This window comes from Cottoperca gobio, chromosome 9 (genome assembly GCF_900634415.1).
Source record: "Cottoperca gobio chromosome 9, fCotGob3.1, whole genome shotgun sequence".
Classification (NCBI taxonomy): domain Eukaryota; kingdom Metazoa; phylum Chordata; class Actinopteri; order Perciformes; family Bovichtidae; genus Cottoperca; species Cottoperca gobio.
Genome location: NC_041363.1, coordinates 1,315,265 through 1,336,048, shown reverse-complemented (window position 1 = coordinate 1,336,048; position 20,784 = coordinate 1,315,265). Strand labels below are relative to the sequence as shown.

At 36.7% G+C, this 20,784-nt stretch overlaps 2 protein-coding genes across 2 annotated transcripts in view; both read right to left on the bottom strand.

The window, feature by feature from the left end:
- Window positions 1–5,342, bottom strand: part of gcn1 (GCN1 activator of EIF2AK4) — a 28,574-nt gene extending 23,232 nt beyond the window's left edge. The window contains 12 exon segments of the mRNA XM_029440730.1: window positions 32–130; window positions 212–262; window positions 619–747; window positions 841–915; window positions 999–1,176; window positions 1,568–1,702; window positions 1,784–1,882; window positions 1,980–2,088; window positions 2,325–2,456; window positions 2,664–2,727; window positions 2,818–2,920; window positions 5,279–5,342. Coding sequence (XP_029296590.1) covers window positions 32–130; window positions 212–262; window positions 619–747; window positions 841–915; window positions 999–1,176; window positions 1,568–1,702; window positions 1,784–1,882; window positions 1,980–2,088; window positions 2,325–2,456; window positions 2,664–2,727; window positions 2,818–2,920; window positions 5,279–5,296 — 1,192 coding nt within the window. The 5' untranslated portion in view covers window positions 5,297–5,342.
- Window positions 5,343–8,100: 2,758 nt separating this feature from the next.
- vamp5 (vesicle-associated membrane protein 5) lies at window positions 8,101–13,437 on the bottom strand. Its single transcript, XM_029440593.1, has 3 exons — window positions 13,112–13,437; window positions 10,088–10,231; window positions 8,101–9,167 (listed from the first exon to the last, which is right to left on the bottom strand). The coding sequence occupies exons 1-3, from the start codon at window positions 13,112–13,114 to the stop codon at window positions 9,027–9,029; spliced, it is 288 nt and encodes a 95-aa protein (XP_029296453.1). The 5' UTR covers window positions 13,115–13,437; the 3' UTR covers window positions 8,101–9,026.
- Between the last annotated feature and the right edge of the window lie 7,347 nt (window positions 13,438–20,784).

Genomic DNA, 20,784 nt, shown 5'->3' with positions numbered 1-20,784 from the left:
ACAGGAAGGAGAGGAAGAGGAGCAGCGATACCTTCTTGCTGTAAATACGGGATGAACATCACGGCGACGGCAGAGCTCAGAGTCTGGCTGGAGGTTCCGGACACGGCGTGATGGCTGCAGCTGGCGATCCCTGCAACAACATGAGAAGGTTTGCAAAACGTACGTCACAGATATCTAATCACTGGAAGTGTTACAATGCAAGGACACTCACCTGACAACACACTCATCTTTTGGGCAACAACGGTGAGCTTCCCCTCGGACCCTGCAAACAACAATTAACACAATATTTGTAATATTGTAAACTTGTCTTTTGTTCTGAGCGGTTAAAGGTCACAAGCTGCCTTCAGCCCGTCTAAAGAGTCTGCAGGAGTCACGGCGGACACGTATTATACTTTACTAATGTACAAAACATACAATTAACATCCACCAGACTCCACGGACAGAAACAGCTGTTTCACCTCGCTTCATTTTAACACTTAAGAAAATAAAACTCAAACTCTTTGTTGTCTTTACACTTTTCCAACAATCACGCTTGAGTTTGAGTTATTCTCGTCTTCTGGCGGGACAAAGGAGTCGAACGACTAATTAGTTGTAGAAAGTGTGGAAACGGTCGTTCACCTCCGAGGATCTTGAAGAGGTGAGTGACGATGTCCTGCACGGCGGAGGGGTCACTGCACTGCTGGGCCAAGTTCTGCATGGCCTGGACCGCCTCCTCCATCAGCTGCACATTATTAGCCTTCAGCTGGCCTGAAACAGAAACCGCAGCCGTAGTTAAACCAGATCATAACCTCATGGCGGCGGAGCGCAGGCTTTGAAAACTGAGCATCCATTAAGGCTTACTTGCGATGGCCTTTCCGATATCCATGCCATACTGACTGAGGTCGAGAGTTAACGCCGACAGCAGGCAGGACACGGCTGCGAAGAGAACAGACAATGTTTTAATCCCCCACATGAGCACCGAGCAGGTTCAACACACTCAGGAGCTGAAAGCATCTCACTCTGCATCGCGTTCTCTGGACTGCGGAGCATCGTCTTCTGCAGAGCGGGGAGGAGCAGCGCCTTGAACTCAGCGTGGGACACGTGGCGCAGGAAGGAGCCGCTTTTGTCCAAAATGTGCTGTTGTGGTTTTGTTTTGCTCATAAGGACCGACTTTATATACAGGTCCAGCAGGGCACTCTGCAACACACACACACACAGTGACATGTTGTGCAGCCCCAACACACACACACACAGTCACACACACACACAGTCACACACACACACACTCACAGTCACACACACACACAGTCACACACACACAGTCACACACACACACTCTAACTGATCTGCATCTTTAGATGCACAGAGGATGAAAATATACTCAACATAACTCAGACACAGCTGCACCGCTCAGTTACCTTCAAACAGCAGCGAGACCGAAAACATTAAGGAACAGTTTGAATAACTTTAAAGTGTCAGACTCACGATTGAAGGACTCGGGTCGGGGGCACAACTTTTAACACTTATTTTCATTTTTGTTTACCAGTAATCCTCAATATCATTCCAATAACCAGAAAGAAAAACTCACCTTGTGCTTCTCTAGTGTAGCTTTGTCTTTCTGAGCCGTGCAGAAGTCGAAGCACACGCCCAGCAGCACCAGAGGGGTGGCGCTCTGCTCCAGACTCAACAGCGTGCTGATGTACTGATCCACCAGCCCGGGGTTCTGTTACACAACACGATGTGTGAACATCACACCAGTCTTTGGATTGTACAAGACTCCAGAAGTAAATGTTTCATGACTCACTTCCTTCCAGAGGTGGCTCAGGTTCTTGAGGGTGGATTTCTGAGCCGTGTTCTTGGCTCCACCCATCACTTCAGCTACAAGAAGGCTCTGAACCTCCACCTAAAAGAGAGGAGACAGAAAGTAAAACTAATCCTGGCCAGAGGAAAGTCTGCGTGACTTTAAAAATAGTAAATAACCCAGATCCGCTCTCACTGACCATTTTCTTCCAGACGGGTCCTTCTTTCTTCTCCGGGGCAGAAAACACGCCGGGGACTAGAAGGCAGGTCCAGGACAAGCCGATGAAGGCAGCCGAGCCCGTGCTTTTACTGCAAATACACAACAAGACGACCGTCAGAGCACAGCAGGGATAAAGTGCAAACAAAGATGGACTCTCTGCTGAGTTCATTAGTCCTGTTTTTTATTCTATAATTATCTTCACGGCACGATGAAAATGTTGCTGCCTCTCAATCACAACAATCAAGATGTCTCATGATGTGTTCTCTTCTAAGTAGTAAGTAAGTAGGAATGAAACCACTTCATAGATAGACGTCCGCAGCAGTACCTGGGCTCTCCATTTTTGCTGATGACCCCGCTGTTCAGCAGGCAGTGGAGGAGGCAGCTCACCAGGACGTCCGGCTGACTCTCAGCCAGCTGGGCGATGACAGAGAGGAGCTCTCTGCGTGATGCAGCATCCCTGAGAAACACACACACGCACGCACACACACACACACACACACAGTTTATTAGGTACACTTAGCTAAAACTGATGCACACGAATACAACAGTGCTGCAACTAAATCTGCGTCCATGAAGCTTTGAAGGTTGTTTGAAGGTTCAGTTGTTCTCTGAATCTGTTTTAGAGTTGATTTCACTTCATGATCATTTCAGATTTCACACATACCGATATCTGTGTGGAGTGAGACAGAAGAGCTTGCACAATCCTTTGATGGCAGGTTCAGGTAACTCTAGAAAGAGATTATGAAGAAGTATTAGTGTTGATTATAGCACCTGTTGTAAACATAGTGGAGAAAATTAAATACCACAAAATCTCTCACCTTTGCCCTTTATACACAGTTTCAGCGCCCCGAATATCTCCTTGCGCTCTTTCACACTGGCTGTCGTCACTTTCACAGCAAATTTCTTCAGTGTGTCTGAAACCTAGAGAAATAAAAGACACAATATTCACTTCATGATCACATGAACAGGGAAGGGCGGATTATACTTATATTTTAGAGTCTGGACCGAGAGAATACTTTTATAATTGAGGAACGTCTTAGACGATGACAATTATTTTCTAATATCTTTTTTTTAATGTTTCGGACCTTGGTGTTAAGATCAGGACTGTGTGTGTATATATATTATATAAATGATATATATATCATTTATATAATATATATATATATATATAATATATATATATATAATATATATAATATATATATTAAGCTATATATATATATAATGATATATAAATGATATATATAATTATATAAATGATATCTATACTAACTGATATTATATAACTGACCTATATATTATCATATATCTATATAATCTATACTATATATCTATCTTATATAAAATGGAATATATATATTATATATTATATACCAATGACTATCTCTCTATCTATATATTATAATAAATGATATCTTCCTCATCTATTATATAAATGCTATATCTCTATCTCTTCTATCCCTGATCTCTCCTGCTCTCTTTCTCCCTCATCTGCTCTCTCTCTATCTCTTCTCTCCCTGCTCTCTCTCTCTCCATCTTCTCTCCCTGCTCTCTATCTCTCTCTTCTCTCACTGCTCTCTCTCTCTCTTCTCTCCCTGCTCTCTCTGCTCCTGCAGTTCTCGCCCTGCTCTCTCTCTCTACTCTTCTCTCCCTGCTCCTCTCTCTCTTCTCTCCCTGGCTCTCTCTCTCTCTTCTCTCCTGCTCTCTCTCTCTCTCTTCTCTCCCTGCTCTCTCCTCTCTCTTCTCCCCTGCTCTCTCTCTCTCTTCTCTCCCTGCTCTCTCTCTCTCTTCTCTCCCTGCTCTCTCTCTTCTCTTCTCTCCTGCTCTCTCTCTCTCTTCTCTCCCTGCTCTCTCTCTCTCTTCTCTCCCTGCTCTCCTCTCTCTCTTCTCTCCCTGCTCTCTCTCTCTTCTCTCCTGCTCTCTCTCTCTCCCTGCTCTCTCTCTCTCTCTTCTCTCCCTGCTCTCTATCTCTCTTCTCTCCCTGCTCTCTCTCTCTCTTCTCTCCCTGCTCTCTCTCTCTCTTCTCTCCCTGCTCTCTCTCTCTTTCTCTCCCTGCTCTCTCTCTCTCTTCTCTCCCTGCTCTCTCTCTCTTCTCTACCTGATATATCTCTCTTCTATCCCTGCTCTATCTCTTCTCTCCTGCTCTCTCTCTCTTCTCTCCCTGATCTCTCTCTCTCTCTCTCCCTGCTCTCTCTCTCTTCCCTCCCCCTTTCTCCTCTCTCTTCTCTCCCTGCTCTCCTATCTCTTCTCTCCCTGCTCTCTCTCTTTCTCTCCCTGCTCTCCTCTCTCTTCTCTACCTGATATCCTCCTCTTATCTCCCTGCTCTCCTCTCTCTTCCTCCCTGCTCTCCTCTCTCTTCTTCCTGCTCTCCTCTCTCTTCTCTCCCTGCTCTCTCTCTCCTCTTCTCCCCTGCTCTCCTCTCTCGCTCTTCTCTCCTGCTCTCCCTCTCGGATAATATATATATATTATATAAATGATATATATATATATATAAAAATTATATTAAAATAAATATAATATATATATATATTATATGAATTATATATATATATATATATATATAAATGATATGAATTATATAATATATATATTAGTTTCTTAAGATTCCAGCATGTTTTCTTGTGCCTTTATTATCTAGAGAGGACAGATGTACATGAGTGGGAGAGAGGGGGCCACAGGGTTAGGGTTAGCCAGTATGCTTTAGTGCCTTTTTAGGAGTTTTTAAGACTAATGTCAGATTTAGGTTTAGAAATTATTTCAGCGAAATGAGAGAAAATTAAGAAATTGTGCTCTGCAACAAACAAACAAAGAAAGTAAATGTCAGTAAACTCTGAACTCCTTGTGTGTGTAATGCTCTCTCATCAGATCAGGTCACTCCGTGTGGAGGGTGTGCTTCATCACCATCACACAACACACTCTCTGCCTCATTTAGAGGAATTCAGACCATTTTAAGTGAATGACAGTAAGTTTAAACCCCGGACGAGTTAGATTACAAGGGAGTAGCGTCCAGATGAAGCTTCCCCTCGCCTCCCACTGTGGACAGAACCCAGTCCTCTGGTTCTGATGAAGTCACACCGAAGCTAACGTTAGCCTCGAGCTAACGTTAGCTTCGAGCTAACAGCCTGCTCGCTAGCTCTAGTCCAACGTTGTCGTTGAATACCAAAACACATCAATGTGTTTATAAAGTGGGAACCAAGACACCACCAATGTGGTTTCTACTATACTTGAATATATTAATGTACGCGGATAGTCTACTATTTAAAAAACAGCCACACAAACCTGCGTGTCCGCCGCCATCTTGCCGGTCTTGATGCAGGAAGGACTTGTTGATGTCACTTCCGGGTCACAAATGCTACGTAAACTTTGTTTTGTTTTGTTTGCTCCCAAAAACTATTATATCCAATATTCATGTGTATTTATTTTTCAGCCAGATATTTATAACAAATGTATGAAACAAATAAAAGATCCTCTTCGTCATCATAATGAGAAACTATTTAAAATAATGAGAAACTATTTAAAATAATGAGAAACTATTTAAAATAATGAGAAACTATTTAAAATAATGAGAAACTATTTAAAATAATGAGAAACTATTTAAAATAATGAGAAACTATTTAAAATAATGAGAAACTATTTAAAATAATGAGAAACTATTTAAAATAATGAGAAACTATTTAAAAAACTATTTAAAATAATGAGAAACTATTTAAAATAATGAGAAACTATTTAAAATAATGAGAAACTATTTAAAATAATGAGAAACTATTTAAAATAATGAGAAACTATTTAAAATAATGAGAAACTATTTAAAATAATGAGAAACTATTAAAAAACTATTTAAATAATGAGAAACTATTTAAAATAATGAGAAACTATTTAAAATAATGAGAAACTATTTAAAATAATGAGAAACTATTTAAAAAACTATTTAAAATAATGAGAAACTATTTAAAATAATGAGAAACTATTTAAAAAACTATTTAAAATAATGAGAAACTATTTAAAATAATGAGAAACTATTTAAAATAATGAGAAACTATTTAAAATAATGAGAAACTATTTAAAACTAATGAGAAACTATTAAAATAATGAGAAACTATTTAAAATAATGAGAAACTATTTAAAATAATGAGAAACTATTTAAAATAATGAGAAAACTATTTAAATAATGAGAAACTATTTAAAATAATGAGAAAACTATTTAAAATAATGAGAAACTATTTAAAATAATGAGAAACTATTTAAAATAATGAGAAACTATTTAAAAAACTATTTAAAATAATGAGAAACTATTTAAAATAATGAGAAACTATTTAAAATAATGAGAAACTATTTAAAATAATGAGAAACTATTTAAAATAATGAGAAACTATTTAAAATAATGAGAAACTATTTAAAATAATGAGAAAACTATTTAAAAAACTATTTAAAATAATGAGAAACTATTTAAAATAATGAGAAACTATTTAAAATAATGAGAAACTATTTAAAATAATGAGAAACTATTAAAAAACTATTTAAAATAATGAGAAACTATTTAAAATAATGAGAAACTATTTAAAAAACTATTTAAAATAATGAGAAAACTATTTAAAATAATGAGAAACTATTTAAAAATAATGAGAAACTATTTAAAATAATGAGAAACTATTTAAAAACAATGAAAAACGATTTAAAATAATGAGAAACTATTTAAAATAATGAAAAACTATTTAAAATAATGAGAAAACTATTTAAAATAATGAGAAACTATTTAAAATAATGAGAAACTATTTAAAATAATGACAAACTATTTAAAATAATGACAAACTATTTAAAATAATGACAAACTATTTAAAAATAATGAGAAAAGTTCACATTATTTAAAATAATAATAAGATTTTACATTAGTTTGAGAAACTAAATAAAAAAATATTTAGATACTCAGTAAAAATATTGTAAAAAAAGCTCAATTTCATTGTTATTTTTGAGTAAATAAAAAATAAAAATCTCTGTCAGTAACTTAAATGTCAGAGACAATTATCTCTAAATTTGCGACAAACCAGGCGTAAGTGAAAAATATAATATTTTAATCTTTTATCGACTTTTACTGTGCTATGTTAATTGTATTGTTGTATTTTATTATTGTTAAGCACCTTACTGGCAACTTTGCACGAAAGGCACTATATAATAAATAAAGTTTAGTTTAATAAAGATTTCTGTTATAATTGGGCTGAACGATCTCTTTAACTGTTTATTACACATCTTATGTGAGACGGCTAAATGATTCTGGTCTGCGTGGCCGGTGTAAAACAATAAAACAATAAAATGTAATAAAGTAAATATTATCTAAACTACACCTCATTTTGCAAAGTGCCGTTACATTATATAGATTCAGGTGTCATCAAGTGTTTTAGTAAACAGGAAGTGTTCATGGTTGATAAAAACAATGTCTGCTTACATAGAAGTCAACAGTTTTAAACTCACTACACGATATTTATAGACTTATATAGAACATTTTATATGTTCTGCATATTTCATAAGTAAACACTTTGGCCAGCAGGCGTCACTGTTCATCCTCATAGTCTTTATGTAAACTCCAGGTTGACTGCAATAAAACAGAAATATAATCTATATATATATAATATATATATATATAATGTATACAATTCATATATTATATATAATTCATATATATAAAATATATAATTCATATATATAAATTATGTATTATATATACATATAATATATGAATTATATAAATCATATATATATATATGATTTATATAATTCATATATATATATATATATATATATATATATATATATATATATATATATATATATATATATATATATATATGATTATTTTAATTGAATTCATCTGATGATTATTTTCCCGATTAATTGTTTGGTCTATAAAATTAAAGTTCCCAAAGTGACGTCTTTCAATGTCCAAAACCTAAAGATATTCACTTAAAATAAAACATTTGTAGTTTGGATATCGACCTGTTCTGTTCTAAGCACATCTTGCCCTCGTCATCTATAGAACAAGCATATAAATAAACTTCTATTTCCATAAATCTGGATTTCAGTCAGACAAACACGAAAGCTCTCGAGTCTTTTGTCGCTTTAAACACATTTTAATGAAACAGATCTCACGTGACAATTCATCCGTTCATGTTTTACAATCCAAAGCTGTGTCCTCCTCCCAGAGCAGCGACCCGCCATGATGTCTTCTGTTCCTCTCGCGCTCGCCGTGAACGTGAAACACCGTGTGCAAACAAGAAAGTACAAAAGTAGCAGCCTGATAATGTTTGGTTAAAAATATTACTAATTCATAGTTTTGCTTAGGAGTGGTGGGGTGCTGCCCGAGCACTGATGAGAGCGCTTTCACAAACCAACATTTAGTCTGTTTCAATCAAACTCCTCAACACGGCAGGAAGCGAACCACAGCGCGGGATCCGTGAAGGACAGGTGACACGAGTGGGCAGGACGTCTGGACAGCTGGACCGTAGAGGATGCACAGAATGTGTTAAATAAAGTCCACAAAAGTGACGTTCATAAAGTAATTAACAGACTTGAGAAGGAAGGTGTTCCTGCTGCACCGGCTTCTTAAATAACTTGTGATCTTTGTATTTAATGTGTGTGATTATGTGGCTGCTGCTGTCGCTGCTCTGATGATGAAGATATTCCTCATCGCTGCACGTACATCAGAGTCAAAGGGAGAAAACTCAAACTGCAATATTACTGCAGTGGAAGCGGCCAAATCTGAATAAGAAGGACTTCTGCAAGTGTTCTTTTATTTGTGCACCGTGAACGAAACCCAAAGTATAAACGTCTGTGTGAGAAAGAGACGTGACCTTCCAAACGTTATTTCAAAAGCAATAAATGGTACCATATCAAGTGAAGACTTCTGACGAGCGGGACGACCCATAAATATCTTTAAACACAGAACCAGCAGACCCCTCTTCTCCTGCAGCGCTCGTCTTTGTCCACGTCTCTCAGTTACGCCGAGTAACTTCGAGTTACGCCTCCTCGTGCGTTATCAAACAGCGGCAAAGATTATAAGTCCAATAATGACGAGAGCGGCTACGACTCCGACGCCGATAAACACCATCTTCATCTTCTTGTTCCCCCATTTCTGCTTTTGCTTCACCTGGTTGCTGGTCTTTTGAAAGTCTTTACTCTGGAGAGGAAACACACAAACACAAGAAGTCACATGAACTGCTTTTACATCTTCAACACAGAAGACTTCCTGCTCTTCATCTTTAAAGCACCTTCTGTCTGCAAGACGATAAGAAATAAAAAACATGTTCCAGCTTTTAGAATAGACGTCAGAAGAAAGCAATTCTTAAAGTGTCCCTCCCCAAGTGTTAGCATTGATTAAGGCATCACGTTTATATGACCTGTAAGACCTTTGAAGGACCTGAAGCCCAAAGTCGACACACGGACTTCTAGAAAACTTCTGAAGCTGAAAGCAGAAATCTGCGAGCGGACATATTCCATATGTTTGTGTTACAATGGATCACACGACCGCTTTGCTCGGCAGGTCACATAGTTCCCACGCTGCTGTTACCAGAGAACTCAAAGAGCACACAGGGACACACTTTCATCATGGGGCCACATGTCTGAGGCCCCCAAGAGCGTCTCCCCATCACCGTCAGCACGAAGTTCTTCAACTTAAAGTGAGTCTTTGTGTCTGCTGGTTCTCTGCGCAGCAGTGTGATGTAAGACGGCCAACGTGGGAACGATGTGACCCGCACGTCGACCCCCGGACGGACATTGGCCTCGTGGCATATCCTGCTCCGTCGTACCCAGAGAGACCCGCTCGCTTCATTCATCGTAGGAAACAATAGGAAATACCTTTCTAAACATAGCACCATAAAACACAATCAGGATGTAAATTGTAAATTTGTTTTCCTCTCCGGCTCCACCTCAGGTGTATTTATAGACTTCAATATGACATTTCCTCGTTTGAATCCCTGTGGAGCGGGAGTGTGTGTGTGTGCGTGTGCGTGTGCGTGTGTGTGTGTGTGTGTGTGTGCGTGTGCGTGTGCGTGTGCGTGTGCGTGTGCGTGTGTGTGTGTGTGTGTGTGTGCGTGTCACCTTTGTCAGCAGTATTTCAGCCCGATCCTCCAATTCGCCCAGTTTTTCAGATCTCTCATCAACCTTGTTCACGTTGTCCATCATGATGACCCTGACCTCCTCCACGTCCTCCTGGGCCTGCTGCAGGCGGTTCTTCCCGTTCTCCTGTGTCACACACACACACACACACACACACACACACACACACACACAGTGAGAAAGAGGCCGTGTTACAAAGTGTGTACTGTCGCACGCTTGCAGTAGCGTGTAACTACTTCGTCATAACTTGAACTTTGACCCTCATATATCCCCAGCACAAAGGATTGTGGGTGATGTGACCGGATGCAGTATATTGCATTGGGACAGACTAAACAGTGTGGCTGTTGGGCCATGTGGGTTCAGTGAGTCCTTTGGGACGTCTTGCAGGAACACGTGTGCTCGTATTGTTTGAAGCGAGCAGATATTTGTGGTTGTTCGCAGCCCGTCTCAGTTTATTGGGAATAATTCACATGATTTGTAATTTTCTGCCACCTTTCAAGCAAAACAATAAGAAAAGATGAAGTGTGGTGGTGCAGCAGCGGTGCATCATGGGAGTTCTTCTCTCCTCTGATTCAAAGGTTAAACATCAGAGTTTCTCCTGCACGCTGTCCGGCTGCCGCTAACGTCTGTCATCTTGTTTCTCCGAGACGTCCGAGGACATACAGTCGCAGAAAAACACAATTCTTGCAGAAAGTTTTTGACTCCAAACCCCAGCGTGGAGGTTTCCATGGTGACACTCAAGTCTTAATGTGGTTAAATGTGGCACCGAGTGCAACAAACGATATCAACAACTGACGAGACGTAGAGCTCTCAGATGCATCTTCAGGCTCCAATCTCTCGGATGAAGCTGCGTACATGTGGAATACAGTTATGATTCCAATAAACTCCCCAAGTGAAAAAAGGAACAAATAAATGGAAGTAGTTGAGTTCACACTACGTCGGGGTAACTGCAGACCGATCAGAGCCCGGCAGGATATTTAGAGAGACGCTCGTATCCTGACAGGTTTCTCCTTCACCTTTGCCCTCTGAGCCCGACAGGAAGTCAGCACCTCAGAAGTCGGCAGGAACAGGAAACCGACAGATAGAACAAAAAACAAGCACGCTCTGCACCTTTCATAAGTCGCTGTCTTTTCCTGTCTCCGCGTGAATAAGTGCACGGTGCTGGAAGAAGCACTCGCATGTCTTACTTACGTAAGAGTGACAGTAAGTGGTCACTCATCACAGCTGGTGAAGGTGGAGTTTAAGTGGAATGACTTTATATGCAGCTGCTGGAGATCTTGTTGACGTGTTACTGGATTTATATGTTGTTAATAACTGTAAAGTAACTAAAGCAGCAAATAAAATACTCAGAATTGAGCTTAAGTACTCGAGTAAATGTACTTAGTTACATTCCACCTCTGCGAGCTAAGAATAGTAAGAACTGATGGAAACTTTATTAATGGGTGCCCGGAATGCCCGGAGAGCCCGGTTATCTCGTTTTTTTTGGCGCACCATATAGTAGCTGAACAATAGTCTGGAGTTTAAAATTCAGCCGGCGACGTGTCAACACAGGAAGTGCTGCCCAGTCCACTTCCTCCTCACTTCCTTCCCTCCCTCCTGCATTAATGTACCTGGCATCATCCAGGGAAACCCCACCCACTTCAAGTTGGAGCACATTCATTGCAGCGTGGGTTGGTGTGGAAAACAACTGCTCCCTTGTTAGCTAATAATAATAATAATAATAATAATAATAATAATAATAATAATAATAATAATAATAATAATAATAATAATAATAATCTTGTGTTGAGTTCATTCATATTTAAGGAGGTTATTGGGAATGAACGTACAGTGTTGGGGTTGTAGCTACTAAATTAAATAAATGTAATCAGTTACAGTTACTGAGAAAGGAACTGTGTACTGGTGCATAATTTAAGAATCGAAAGAGAAAATTAAATAAAAAATTAAAGTAAGTACAAATATCAAGACAAATAAATATAGAATAGAAGAAAATTACAATTGAAATATAAAAAATACTATAAAATATGTACATAACATCTGAAATATGAAAATATTCAAGGTGAATGTTTAAATGTCTTGTTTTGTCATTTAAATATGATATAAAACACAGAAAAGCACAAAATCTCCACATTTGAGAAGCTGAAAACAGCATTTAAAGACATTTTTACTAGAAAAATTACTTTAAAAATAAAACAATTATCAAACTAGTCGGCTTAATATGTAATTAAATTACATTTACTAATCAAAATGTTGGTGATTACATCTGAACATATTCTTCTCAGTAAAAAAACGTATATGTAGTATAACATTTATTAATTAACCTTTAATAAAAGATGTACAGTAATCCGTGTGAAGTCTACGGCCTGATCTTTTAGAAAAATAATCAAAAAGTAATCGAGTATAATAATAAGTCGAGTTGCAACGATTAGTCGATTGTCAGAAAAATACTTGATAATCCTTCATTTTTAATGAAGTCATAAAATGCTGTTTTCATCGTCAGATATGGAGATATATATTATATCATATTAAAGTGACACATGTCACAATCTTCTGACGTTTATACACCAAACCATCAGCTTAAAACATTTATTAGAAAGGTAATCACTAATAAGTAACACTTTATATACTTTTATTAAGAAATACAAATATTTCCATGACTTATTACATTATAACAGTAATCTGTAACTTATTAAAGTAACATATATATATAATAATATATCTTTTATATTCACATTGATTGTATTTAATATCTACTTCCTGATCATAAAGACTTCATGCTTTTATTTGTGTTGTTTTAACGCATGCTTTTATTTTGGTAATTATTAACAGTTCACCTCGATGTATTTCGACCTCACACCAAACTCACGTGTTTCCAACTCAACCAAAAAGCATTTTTAACCTCTTATTTGGTTATTTTCTGGATAAACAATCGTCCTTTCAAACGGAAGAGTTGTAGCACTATGATGTCTCCTTTAAACACTCAGCTGTTCGTCGATATGAACTTACCATGTTTGTCGCGTTGTTATATTTGTGTCTCAGCGGATCCAAAGCTCAATATATATATATAAAGATATATAAATATATATATATCTTTATACTCCAGCTGCTTCACACACAGGAAACACAGGAAGCACAGCACACACAGATCTGCAGACTCAAACCTGCTTCAGTGTTCCAGCTCGTCTGAAACAAGACAGAACAACGTTTCTTCTTCTCTGTCACTTTCACTTGTGCACAGCTGTCTGTGTGTGTGTGCCTGTCTGCCTGCCAGCCTGTCTGTCTGTCTGTCTGCCTGTCTGTCTGTCGCCCTTCAGACTGCTGGACTTTGTGCTGTCTGACTGTAATGCGTTCAGGGTATTCCCGGAAATGCTACTATTTACAAAAAGTGGTAAGCAGACTCGGAAAAGTCCGGACTTTCCGAGTCTGGTGAGCAGGTGAACTTGTTGGGTGTGTTTGGGATTTCCCCTCAGCATTTACTATAACTGTACTGTACCTGAGCATTTTAATGTTACACTACTAAACAAATAAGGAAATAAAAACAACAACACCAGATGTAAATAAACAAATCAAATATACATGGTAAATAATACACCAAATGAAACACCAGCAGCTGTGATATATACTGTACACACACACACACACACACACACAGACACACACACACACACAGACACACATATATATTTCTACATACACATATACAAACACAGACACACACACACATATAGATATTTCTACATACACATATACAAACACAGACACACACACACTTGACTTCTACTTCACCACATTTCTTCGTATATTTCAACACATAATGTAGCATGTTTTATTATACAGATTAATAATTAATCATTATAATCTAATAATAACACATATATTATTCTGAAATGGACCATTCTAATTTATTCAGTAATTATTCCACCTCTGACAATAATATATAACAATGTGTGTAATACAATAGTTATTTTTACTTTTGATACTTTAATATATTTAGCTGATTATGCTTCTGTACTGGAGTACTCGTCTCTCTTTACATCGTTGTCCTGTCAGTAATGTGTGTGTTTCTTTACATCGTTGTCCTGTCAGTAATGTGTGTGTTTCTTTACATCGTTGTCCTGTCAGTAATGTGTGTGTTTCTTTACATCGTTGTCCTGTCAGTAATGTGTGTGTTTCTTGCAGACTTATTGCAGAACATTGTGTGCAGTTTTGTCACTGAAGGGTGTTGCCTTCTTCTGGGCCGTGCAAGATTTTCGGAAGGTGGCTGCTGCTCCACCCTTGTGAGAAATATGTGTAATGTTCATATAATATCCCCACAGGGACTTAGTGTGTCTGAGGCACTAAAAGTACATTTATATTGACATTATTGCACTTTATGCTACTTTATTTCCTGCTATAGAGGTCGTTCAGATATCTGTATCCTTTACCTGGAGTTCTCTTTTTATCGTAACGAAAACAATGACGTCCTTGTCTTGACTCCTTTGTTCTTATGCACACATGTCCAGATATAAAGAGAAGTCTGGATGAAGCAGGGTCAAAGTGTTTCATGTTGTTCACATGTCAAAGGTTTGTACAGATTCTGTACAGAGTCATACATGTTGTACACACTACAGGTGAACAGGGTCATACATGTTGTACACACTACAGGTGAACAGAGTCATACATGTTGTACACACTACAGGTGAACAGGGTCATACATGTTGTACACACTACAGGTGAACAGAGTCATACATGTTGTACACACTACAGGTGAACAGAGTCATACATGTTGTACACACTACAGGTGAACAGAGTCATACATGTTGTACACACTACAGGTGAACAGGGTCATACATGTTGTACACACTACAGGTGAACAGGGTCAAACATGTTGTACACACTACAGGTGAACAGGGTCATACATGTTGTACACACTACAGGTGAACAGGGTCATACATGTTGTACACACTACAGGTGAACAGGGTCATACATGTTGTACACACTACAGGTGAACAGAGTCATACATGTTGTACACACTACAGGTGAACAGGGTCATACATGTTGTACACACTACAGGTGAACAGAGTCATACATGTTGTACACACTACAGGTGAACAGAGTCATACATGTTGTACACACTACAGGTGAACAGAGTCATACATGTTGTACACACTACAGGTGAACAGGGTCATACATGTAACTAACAGATATCATGAAGCTTCCCCACTTCATGACTCACATCAACACAGTTTATATCACAAGTGTTTAATATGTACATGAGGCGTTATGTAATGTAGCTGTGGTGTTCTCATGCTTCCTCTCGTCTGAAGAAGATGTTGACATCTAGAGACCAAATGTCTCTGTTTCTGCAGGACAGTGTGTGTGTGTGGGGGGGGGGTGTGCTGCACTTATGATAAGGAGCTGACAGGTAGACAACACAACTCTATTGTTGATCACTGCATCACTCGCACAATTTAAATTCTTTCCAGCCGTCTTTGATTCCTTCAGCGTCAGTCGAACGTCAGTCAGCAGCTCTTCTTCTGTCAGAAGCTCTTCTTCTGTCAGCAGCTCTTCTTCTGTCAGAAGCTCTTCTTCTGTCAGCAGCTCTTCTTCTGTCAGAAGCTCTCTTCTGTCAGCAGCTCTTCTGTCAGAAGCTCTTCTTCAGTCAGCAGCTCTTCTTCTGTCAGAAGCTCTTCTTCTGTCAGCTCTTCTTCTGTCAGAAGCTCTTCTTCTGTCAGCAGCTCTTCTTCAGTCAGCAGCTCTTCTTCTGTCAGAAGCTCTTCTTCTGTCAGCAGCTCTTCTTCAGTCAGCAGCTCTTCTTCTGTCAGAAGCTCTTCTTCTGTCAGCTCTTCTTCTGTCAGAAGCTCTTCTTCTGTCAGAAGCTCTTCTTCTGTCAGCAGCTCTTCTTCAGTCAGCAGCTCTTCTTCTGTCAGCTCTTCTTCTGTCAGCAGCTCTTCTTCTGTCAGAAGCTCTTCTTCTGTCAGAAGCTCTTCTTCTGTCAGCAGCTCTTCTTCTGTCAGCTCTTCTTCTGTCAGAAGCTCTTCTTCTGTCAGCTCTTCTTCTGTCAGAAGCTCTTCTTCTGTCAGAAGCTCTTCTTCTGTCAGCTCTTCTTCTGTCAGAAGCTCTTCTTCTGTCAGAAGCTCTTCTTCAGTCAGCAGCTCTTCTTCTGTCAGCAGCTCTTCTTCTGTCAGCAGCTCTTCTTCTGTCAGAAGCTCTTCTTCTGTCAGAAGCTCTTCTTCTGTCAGAAGCTCTTCTTCTGTCAGCAGCTCTTCTTCTGTCAGCTCTTCTTCTGTCAGAAGCTCTTCTTCTGTCAGCTCTTCTTCTGTCAGAAGCTCTTCTTCTGTCAGCAGCTCTTCTTCTGTCAGCTCTTCTTCTGTCAGCAGCTCTTCTTCTGTCAGAAGCTCTTCTTCTGTCAGCTCTTCTTCTGTCAGAAGCTCTTCTTCAGTCAGCAGCTCTTCTTCTGTCAGCAGCTCTTCTTCTGTCAGCAGCTCTTCTTCTGTCAGAAGCTCTTCTTCTGTCAGCAGCTCTTCTTCAGTCAGCTCTTCTTCTGTCAGAAGCTCTTCTTCAGTCAGCAGCTCTTCTTCTGTCAGCAGCTCTTCTTCATTCAGCACGCTCACAGTAATGAGCTCTAAACACACTTCCGATCACAGGAAGTTGCTGCTGTGCTACAAACTCTATAATGTCGTATCAAAGGATGCAAAAAGAGGATGTAAACCTGAAAAAGGTCACAAACGATTGAAAGTAAAGAGATATCAGAAACAGGAAGTAGGGTATTTCAAACATTTCTTCCTAAAACCAAATGTGAATTTTGTAAAATATTAAAAATCCCCCAAGTTTCATTTAGTTGAATAAAAGCTTTGGTCAACGAGACGTGAAACTAAACACAGAAAAGATTCCAGGGAAGTGAAAGTTTGTGACGGGGATGTGGCAGGGAATTTACATTTAGATATTCATCTGGAATTATTGTTGTTTATTAACAATACAATTTATTAAAGATAAGAGGAACGAAAAGCCGAGAAAATGTGAATATGGATAAATGTATCTAAAAGAAGTGTCTGCAGCATCATAAACATACTTATAATGCTTTATACTCTGCTTATTACTCTGTATAATTATAGTTATAAGCTCTCATAAATGTTCATAAAGCTTTATAACAATAATCATAACATTATAAAGCTTGTTATTATGATTTATAAGGTCATAATACTTGATAACTGCAGGTCAATACACTTGTCACAGTGTGTTATAATTATCATGGTTGTAATACATTATAATCTTTTCATTATGCATCATAATGTGATCATAAGTTGTTGATTGTAAGTGCTCATTGTTTGCTTTAAGAAAAGTAAAAAATATATAATTAAACCTGTAAAAGAACAACACACAACACGTTGTTAAATTACATTTTATGTTCCTAATAATAATAATAATGTAAAATTGCTTCTTCTTTAATCACAAATGACTCTTTGATAATAAGGAAATCTGTATGAAAGATAAAAATAAATCTAATTAAAAAAACGCCCAAAATAATCCTTAAAAAAAAATAAAAAAATAAAGTTTTCGGGTGCTCTTTAATATTAATATTCTCACACTAAGTTTCATAATGCTCAAAATCACCTGCAATCTGAAAAGTTCAGACGGGAAATAAATAAATACTAATAAATAAATACTAAATAAATAAATACTAAATAAATACTAAATAAATAAATACTAAATAAATACTAAATAAATACTAAATAAATACTAAATAAATAATACTAAATAAATACTAAATAAATACTAAATAAATAAATACTAAAATAAATACTAAATAAATAAATACTAAATAATAAATACTAGTAAATACTAAATAAATACTAAATAAGTAAATACTAAATAAATACTAAATAAATAAATACTAAAATAAATACTAAATAAATAATACTAAATAAATAAATACTAAATAAATAAATACTAAATAAATACTAACTAAATAAATACTAAATATGTAAATACTAAATAAATACTAAATAAATAAATACTAAATAAATACTAATAAATACTAACTAAATAAATACTAAATAAGTAAATACTAAATAAATACTACTAAATAAATACTAAATAAATAAATACTAAATAAGTAATACTATAAATACTACTAATAATAAATACTAACTAAATAAATACATAATAAATAATACAATAATAATAATAATACTAAATAATACTAAATAAATAAATACTAAATAAATAAATACTAAATAAGTAAATACTAAATAAGTAAATACTAAATAAATACTAAATAAATACTAAATAAATACTAACTAAATAAATACTAAATAAAGTAAATACTAAATAAATACTAACTAAATAAATACTAACTAAATAAATAAATACTAAATAAATACTAAATAAATAAATACTAAATAAATACTAAATAAATAAATACTAAATAAGTAAATACTAACTAAATAAATACTAAATAAATAAATACTAAATAAATAAATACTAAATAAGTAAATACTAAATAAATACTAACTAAATAAATACTAACTAAATAAATACTAAATAAATAAATACTAAATAAATACTAACTAAATAAATACTAAATAAATAAATAAAATAATTTCCATGTTTCCCAGAGGAGCACGTGAGTCAGGTCGGAGCTACTGAAGGCCAACAAAAGGCTTCTTCAGTGAAAAGCTGCAGAAACACAAAGACCATATTCAGCTCATTGTCTGATACTCGTCCATTTACTGACATCCGCCTGACGGCAGCGGTCTGAGTAACTATTTCCCAGCATTCAGCTTGTTTGTGTTCGTCTGACAGGCTGTTGTTCCAAAAACTCATCAGGCCTTTAGTCACGGGGATTAAAGTTTCATATCCAAGTCACCACTTGATGACAAAACAGCAGATTTATTGTGGAGGGACTCAGAGGCTCAGAGTCTGCAGCAGAGGCGGACCTGCTCACATCTGATCATAAGCACTCTACATATTCATAATGCTTTATGACAATAACACATTATGAAGCTTTTTATTGTGACTTATAAGATCAAGAATCAGAACAATTCATATTTGTCCTCAGTGACATTTGTTTTTGAAGGATCAGTGTGTTGTACTTCCCATAGCTGTAATACATTATAATATTTCTATCATGCATCATAATGTGATTATAAGTTATTATAAGTGCTCATTGTTTGCTTTAAGTAAAGTAAAACAAATATAAGATTCATGCAAAAACACACAACTTTAAACAATGAGTAACTTATAATCACATTATGATGCATTATAGAAATATTATAATATATTACAACTATGGGAATTATAATACTTATAATACTCTATGATCCTTACAAAACAAATGAGTGAAAATCATGAAATATTATACTTGACCTAAGTCATAATAAAAAGCTTTATAATGTGTTATGGTTATTGTTATAGAGCATTATGAACATTTACAAGTGCTTATAACTAGAACTATACAGAGCTAAAAGCAGATTATAAATATGTTTATGATGCATTATAGACGTGGGCGTCATAGAAAGTGCTAGACACTTCTTTTAGATATATTTATATATGTATATTATATATATTTATAATATGTATAGTATATATTAAAAGCACATACATGTGAGATAAGAGTGTGAAGCAGAAGTGAAAGTGCTCCGGCCTCAGCAGCTGGTTCTGGTTCTACAACTTCTTACTGAAACTCACGTGACACCGTTTAGTTTGAGTGTTTGTAAAGTCAAAAGTTATTTCTCAGTGATCTGATAACAGAGAACACACCCACACACACACACTTACACACCCACACCTACACTTACACCTACACACACACACCCTTACACCTACACACACACACACACACACTTACACCTACACACACCTACACACACACACACACCTACACGTACACACACACACACACACGTAGTTCTGCTGAAGTCAAAGCAACAGTGTGATGTGATTTCATAACTTCCCCAGAGGAGCTGCGGGGAACCCCCCCGGACTCTCTGTCAAATTCAAACTGAAAAAGCTTTATTGGCATGACGATAACGACAGTGTTGATGAAGCGTTGTACGGATATAGTACAAATATATTTATAACATGAGAGCATCGAAAACATCCGATTACAAACGTCAACAGTTAAAGAAATGTGAACGTCCTCCTCACACAGAAACAATTCATCAAGAACACTGAGGGTCTCAACATGGGGGTCGGGACCCTCAGTGGGGGTCGCCTAAGCTCCAGGAGGGTTCGCGAGGCCTCCTTCAGTCGAAAGGGTTTCAGATAAATATAAACAGCTGGCTTATACCTCAGGATTCCTACACTACAGGTGTATTATTAAAGTTTATTACTTAAGAGCTGATAGAAGAAGAAAACACTGAACTATAAAATGATCTCTGATGCAACATTCACATTAAATAATCTGCTCATTCAAACACAAACCTGCTGCAGTTACTGCGTTCAGTGTTTGGTTTATTGGTTCTGTTATTGTTACGCATTACGACAGAAAGGAAAGAAATGTTAATAATTATCTGTTTATACAGAAATCACAGCTTTCAATGTCTACTTTAGTCTAAAACAAAATACATGAAGCATTGAATAATTAGCCTCTAAAAGAACACATTGGTTATTAAAGAGTATATAATATAATATTATAATGTGGAATATTTATAGTTCATAAAGAATCATCGTGAGCTCTGCTGCAGTATTCTGAAAGA

Excerpts from the sequence above, each read along its gene's own strand:
- vamp5 (XM_029440593.1), bottom strand. Across the intron at positions 9,168-10,087 it reads CTGAAATACTGCTGACAAAG|AGTAAAGACTTTCAAAAGAC; the intron begins GTGACACGCACA and ends TTTCCTCTCCAG.